The sequence below is a fragment of the Thunnus thynnus genome, chromosome 10 (genome assembly GCF_963924715.1).
Source record: "Thunnus thynnus chromosome 10, fThuThy2.1, whole genome shotgun sequence".
Taxonomy (NCBI): domain Eukaryota; kingdom Metazoa; phylum Chordata; class Actinopteri; order Scombriformes; family Scombridae; genus Thunnus; species Thunnus thynnus.
Window position 1 is genome coordinate 1,210,589 of NC_089526.1, and position 7,122 is coordinate 1,217,710.

At 41.1% G+C, this 7,122-nt stretch overlaps 1 protein-coding gene across 4 annotated transcripts in view; it reads left to right on the forward strand.

The window, feature by feature from the left end:
- Positions 1-5,088, forward strand: part of nek11 (NIMA-related kinase 11) — an 85,961-nt gene extending 80,873 nt beyond the window's left edge. For all 4 annotated transcript variants that reach the window (XM_067600303.1, XM_067600302.1, XM_067600305.1 and 1 more), the window contains one exon: positions 3,552-5,088. In XM_067600303.1, coding sequence (XP_067456404.1) covers positions 3,552-3,933 — 382 coding nt within the window. In that variant the 3' untranslated portion in view covers positions 3,934-5,088. The remainder of the gene's footprint in view (positions 1-3,551) is intronic.
- The last annotated feature ends 2,034 nt before the right edge of the window (positions 5,089-7,122 follow it).

Here is a 7,122-nt window from a genome sequence, read left to right on the forward strand (position 1 = left end):
AACACCAGACTGATGCTTTAAAAGTTGTATTTTGGTGACCTGAGCAGGATGCGACTGTCTCACAGATGTATAACTGATTAAAATATAAGGATGATGTAACAATATTCAATCTGTAGAAAGATCATAATGAGTATAACGAGCTGTGCTGTGATTTAACAGGATTTCATAAACACAGCTGAGCATCTGCAGAGACCAGCTTATAGAAAGAAAACATCTCCAGAACAAACCAATCAATCAACAAATCAAATATTCTGACCTGCAGTCTATCATGAAGCAATAATAACACTAAACCTAGTTCTTTAATAGAGAGGGAGGCAGGACGCGGTGGGCTTCCTGTTGATGAAGCGTGCTGCCGTTAATGTCAGTGTGTTCAGTACTTTCATGCCAAAAAGAGCAGAAACTCAACACACATGGAAATGACCAAGAAGCAGAAAAGATGTTGTTGTTATTGACTATATTTTGGTGACACAGTAACTGTCCTCGGGTCTGTTGTTGTGTGGCGTCTCTGATGTGTTTTCTTGGTCTTCGTTAGGATCAGCAGCAGCCGTCTGGATGAGTGGAAGTTATTTTGTTTAGAGAACCTGAGAGGAGACAGTTAAAGTTTCTCTAATCATGCGCAGACATGAATCCTTTGATTCTTGTTGTTTGAAGATGACATTTTACAGACTTTATTGATTTGAAGTGGCTGTTAAAGTTGAACTCTGAGACTGAAATTACACCGATACTCCAGACTGCTTTAATGTTTCTCAGAGACAGAGAGGAGATGAGTGCTGACTTTCAACCCTTTGTCTTTTTTTCACAAAAGACAATTAAAGTTTTTTTTTTTTTTCTGTTTAGCTGAAAGTTCAGACACATTCAGTCATTGATTCGTTCAGTCCCTCAGCAGCGTTCACACCACAGAGTCACATTTGCTCGTCTACATGAAGCCGACGTGTCCGGCGGTCTGGTGACGTAGCGACTGATCTCAGGAGATGATTGGTGAGCTAACCGCTAACTTCACCACTGCACATCATTTCATTCAGTAAAAAGTTACTGAAAAGTTATTGAAGTTACTATTTTCACTGAAGACATTTTGACTTGCCAGATGCAGCTCACACCCGACACATTTGGTACTTTCATCCGGCCCACATGCCGCGTGGAATGACCGTATTTGGGCGGTCTGCTCCAGGAACCAGGAACAAACCAGATAAACCAGGACTGGCCCACATCCAGAATACACATACCTGAGAGCTCCACATTCGATTTGGGATATTTGGGCCATGTTTGCTATTTTACATGTGGACCGTTTCGGGCCAGAAGAAGACAAGCGGTGCTGCATCACTGCCTGAAGTGGTCCACTTCCATATGCTATCTGGGTTGTTGTTGACAGGCGTAAATAATAACACTAACGATGGCTTCATTTCATGAAGTGTCCCAGTAAGCAGCGTGTCAACTCCAGAGCCTCTAACTGGCTCGTCTGAATCATTAATGTTATTAATTCCACCTGGTTGCTTTTCCTGCTTTGACAAGTCAAAATGTCTGCTGTGAAAATGATGAAAATAAATAAATATAAATCTCTTCAAGCTAACAAACATAGCCGTGGTCGGTTAGCAGACTTAGCTTAGCTCGGTCGCTAACAGGACAATAACGTCACACAGTTTATTCATCAGATGTATTTGTACCATCGACCATCGATCAGAAAGGTAAATCTGGGCGTCGTCTGCATAATTTCAACAGTTAATTTGATTATTTTACATAATCTGCTTTAATTGAAGCATGTAAGTGTTAATTAAAAGACGCCCGAGGTTTGAGCCTTGAGGAACTCCACGCGTCACGTACGGTGACGGCGGGACGTCTGTTGCTCGTAAACTTAAAAAGCAAAAGCTCATCTACATACAAACATATCAATCTAACTCTTTATGGTTATTTTATTCACTTTTTCCATTCAGCTCTTCTGATTCTATTATACTCAACCTACTGCTCTCCTCTGATTGGCAGATGGTAAAAAAATTGAGTTATCTGATTGGTCAGATGGCATGGGTTAATAAAAAGGAGAAAACCCGGTGCTCTCCACTTCAAGTAGGGTGAGCTCGTCACCATGGCAACAGCATCCGACACACACACACACACACACACACACACACACACACACACAGCTGCTCTCTGTGGGAATTAAAGGCTGTCAGCTCGCACTGAGCTGCTCATAAACCACAGAGGAGGAAACCATAAAAACCAGCTCAGTGTTTGTGAGTCTCTGGTTTTTCTCTGGATGTGATTCTTTGTTCTCAGGTGTCCTGTTCAAACGTAGCAGTAGTTTCACTGCAGTGTGGGAGTCGCACCATACAAGTTATTAACAACATGTGCACCTTCACTGAGCAGGTTCATTCATTATCAAAGTGGAAGTTTGACTCTAGTTAGATGTTCAGATTGATTCCTCTGCTGTAAATATGAAGATTAGTTTAGCATAAAGACAGCTAAGCTAACTGTTTCCCCGTTACCTCTAAAGCTCACTGATCAACACGTTATATCTGGTTTGTTTCATCCGTACAAACACTGAAGTGTAACAACGAGGGTTTATGTGCTGGACTAATGCTTGTGTGACAAACAGGAAACCAGCAGAGACTTCAGGAAGTTATCGGAGAGAAACTGTCTACTCCAGAAATAATGTTGATGCAGAAACATTTGAGACGCTGAAATGTTGATGTGTCCAAACATCATTTTTTTTCTCTCTTTGTGTGAAGTTTGGTGGCAGTTTGTTCACTGAAGCTGCAGCTCAGACATTAATCCTCCTGATGTTGCTCACGGTTTTTTCTGCAGAGAGAGTTTGTGAGAAGAAAATGAGGAATTCTGAAAAAAATCAATAAATCATCAGCTTTTGTTCTGATGGTGTGAATAGAGAAGGTTTGATTTATGATCCCACAGACTCATTTTCTCTTCTTGGAAGTTTAATTTGTTCAGAGCTTTAATGCAACAGTCTCAGTAAACTTCAGATGAGAATATTAGTCTTTGAACAGAGACAACAGTTGAAAGCATTTCCAACAACAACAAATAAAAGATGATCACAGTGATGTTAGCCGAGCAGAGAGCTGCTGTCTGTCACACTGAGAGAGAAGAAGAAAAAGCACCTGGATCACCTGCTGACAGGAGCTGAAACACAGAGTCAAACACCTGTGACGGACGAAGATAAACAGGAAGGAAGTCAACCGTCCTGAACTCGGCGCTGTCAGTCAGAGGAGGAAGAAGAAGAACAGGAGGAGGAAGAGATAGAGGACGATATTCAGCAGGTTAAAGGTCAAAGCTGCTGAATATTTGAAACAGTCGTGTTTACCACAGAGACAAAACACACAAACCTGCACTTCTATCTACGTGATCGCCATGTTTATGATATTCATAGTCAGGAAATTATTTGGAAACATTTTCAGAGAATCGAAGCATTTTTGAGTAATTGATGTCCGTCTCTGATCGACAGTCAGTGTTGCTTCCTGTAAACAGTTTTTTCAGCTGGTAGTTTAACTACAGTGAAGGCAGATCAGTGTTTAAATGATGTTTAAATCTGTGTTTGTCCTCTGCAGGTCTGTCTGTCGTCGGCTGGGTTCAGACGTCTTCCAAAAGCTTTATGAGAACCTGAAGGAGGCCAGGAGGCTGCAGCAGGACAAGGGGGACAGGGAGGACAGGGAGGATGGGGAGAGCAGGGAGGACGGGGAGGACTGGGAGGACAGGGAGGACGGGGAGAGCAGGGAGGATGGGGAGAGCAGGGAGGACGGGGAGGACTGGGAGAGCAGGGAGGATGGGGAGAGCAGGGAGGATGGGGAGGACGGGGAGGACGACGTCACAGAGGCTGCGAGCCGTCTGGTGGACGAACCTGAAGACGGTTTCCAGGTGGACCAGCTGCTGTTCTATGAAGAAGAGCTGCAGAGAGTGAGACAGCTGCAGGACGACAGACCACCTGTCTGACTGACTGTATGTCTGTGTCTCTCCACCAGACTCTATGTTCTGTCTTTTTCTCCTCCTTTTATCATAAATGTGCTTATTGTAATAAAACAGAATGTGACAAAGTCTTAAGAGTGAACTGCGAGACGTCCACGAGCTCCGAGTGTCTGAACAGAATCATAAAACATGTTCATCAAGCTTTAGTTTCTATGAATCGATGCTGTAAGAAAACAAATGAAATCAATTGTCAGTGAACATTTTGCCTCAGTTAAAAGTCTTTGCTGCTGTAAATGATGAGATATAAACATTATTTCATGTACTGAAGAATAATATTATGTATATATTATTGTTACTTTACAGGTAAACTGTAATCTGTAATATCAGCTAAAACTATAATAAATGGTAATAATTATTGTTTTTGTGTGTATTTGAATTATTACGTACGTGTATTTCAGTAGATAGACGCCGTGCTAGCGTCTCCGTGAGGCTGTTTAGACACAGCTGTGTATTGAGCTAAAGGCTAACAGCATGCTAACATGTTCACAGTGATAATGCTAGCATACTGATGTTTAGCAGGTATAATGTTTACCTTGCTCCCTGTGTTGGTTTAACCTGTTAGCATGCTAACATTTACTAATTGGCACTAAACACTAGTGATGTGCAGAGAGCCCAGTATCTGTAACGTTAGCAGGATTCATCCTCTGGGAGCCACGAACGTCTGCACCAAACATTTGATCTATTAGATGTTTTAGTCTGATCCACAGAGCTGCTGTGTTCTTAAGAGAGTTTTTCATTTCATTTGTTTTAACCACTGAATTCACTGAAGGCTGAAATAAAAAGTGAAGCTCTGAAGTTACTATTTTTACTCTTGATGTTATTCAGCTTCTTCTGCCACAGTTCCAGTTTTTAGATATGAAGCCATGAAGCAGAACGTCTCAGCTTTGGTTCCCGACAGCGTGATGAAGCTTCCTGCTGAGTTCACTTTACTGACAGGTGACACACACACACACACACACACACACACACACACACACACACACACACACACACTCACACACACACACACACACACACACACACACACACACACACACACACTCACTCACACACACACACACACACACACACACACACACTCACACACACACACACACACACTCACACACACACACACACACACACACACACGTTTGTGTCTGATGCTCTTTTTATGGCATCAGGATGATCTGACGTTCCAGACGAATCTTGTTGTTTGCTGTGAAACCTTCAGTCAGTTTGTGTAATAATCTGATCAGCTGACACAAACATCTTCTGTTGTTTTTGTCTCTCAGTTGGATTTAAAGTCTGTCGGCTGTTTCATCCTGATTAAAGTCTTTAACGATCTCAAACTATTTGTGTAATTTGAATTCCTCCTGATCGACATCAGCTGTGTTTACAGTTGATTGAACTTTATGAGATTTTAATAATCACACATTAACTTGTCAGTTTTGTTTCTCGACCTCATCAGATAAAGTCAGACGCTGCTTTACAAAAATATTTGTCTTTTTGTTTTTTCATCATAAAAACTTATTTTTCCTGTTTTGATGTTTGGAGATGGATGGATTTCCATCAACTAGAGACATCTAGTCGGTCGTATGAAGGTTTTAAATACATTCAAATTAAGCACAACAATAAATACAAACAACAGACTCAGACGACAAACCAGTAAACACAAAATCCAGTTAATATCATAAACAGGTATGATTTTCCAAACCTACAACATATAAATACAGTAAGAACGATACATTTAAAAGCACACAAAGCGATGACGGAATAATAATTTATTACGTTTACGTTATTTAACCTGATGACTCGTTTTGTTCTTTATTTTTTGTGTTTCTGTCGGACTGAAAGTCTTTAAGAGGAAGCAGCTACTGGAAGTTTTTCTTTAATAAAAACCTTTTAACTTCAGTCATGCATAAAAACCTTTTTGCCGTATTTCATTTCCTTTTTTTCCTTCAGTGTTTTCATCCACAAACTGAAATTAAACCTAAAATCACTGTGAAGTCTTTACATGACCTTCCTGCTCTGGTTTGTTTCTCTATGATGTGAATATTTTGCCGCCTGTCAGACAAACTGCACCGTGATTAACGTGTAATTAGATGGAAGTCAGTAGATGTTAATGAGACCTCTGAGCTCTGATGAGGACAAAAAAAACAAAGAAGAACAAGAAAAATGAAAGTAGAAAACACAGATGATCAGTCGGAGACGTTAACTTTGACTCTGAAACCATCTGGTGTGATATTACAGTGAGAAAATAAGAAGAAGAAGAAGAAAATCCTTTATTAATCCTACAGCGGAGATCTGCAGTGTTACAGCAGCAAAGGTGGATAACATCAGTAAAAAAGCAAGATATGAATAAATAAACAGACTCAACGGCTGAAGTCACATTATTTGGTCTACTGGGAGCAGTGTTGACTGGAAAGTCTCCTCCAAACACTGCAGGTGAAGGAGCTGCATCATCCTCCCATCACCTCCAGGGCAGAGTTTGCCTTCTGAACCAGTCTGTTAAGTCTCTTCCTGTCAGCAGACAGAAGATGGCTGATGTCACTACTAATGATGTGCAGAGATCCCAGTATCTGTATTTGTTGAGGCAGCAAAATTGTTTGTATTTGTAATCAATAAAAGTGGAAACTTGACTCATCACCTCATTGCAGACAGACCTCTACCTATTTATACACCCATAACACACAGACAGCACAGCCTGTAACATGTAGAAGAACTTCAAAGGTGATTCTTGTTTTGCACTTTTCATTTATTGCCTATTTTTTTACAACCTAACTTTGTGGAAAGGAGAAGAGGAACAACAGGTTATGGAGAGTCTCTTGAGAGCACTTCACTTTGTGTCAGTAGTTCAGCTTTATCTCTGGGGAACACCCCCAACTCCAGGACTGATGTCCAAATTAGTAAATGTGCGTCATGTAGCAGGTGGATGTGACTCCCCTCACTGAGACCTGCTGATAGACGTCACAGCGGAGCAGAGGAGAGACACTGAGATAGTGATGTAACCGACCTGCACGCTGGTAACAAAGAAAACAAACAATTTTAAAATATTTGTATGAAACAAATAGTCATATAAAACCCACAATTTGTGCTTTGCTGAATAATGTATTTGTGTTCGGACACACCCCGAGTCACAACAGAGTCAAAAAGGTCCTCAGGATTGTCCCCCCC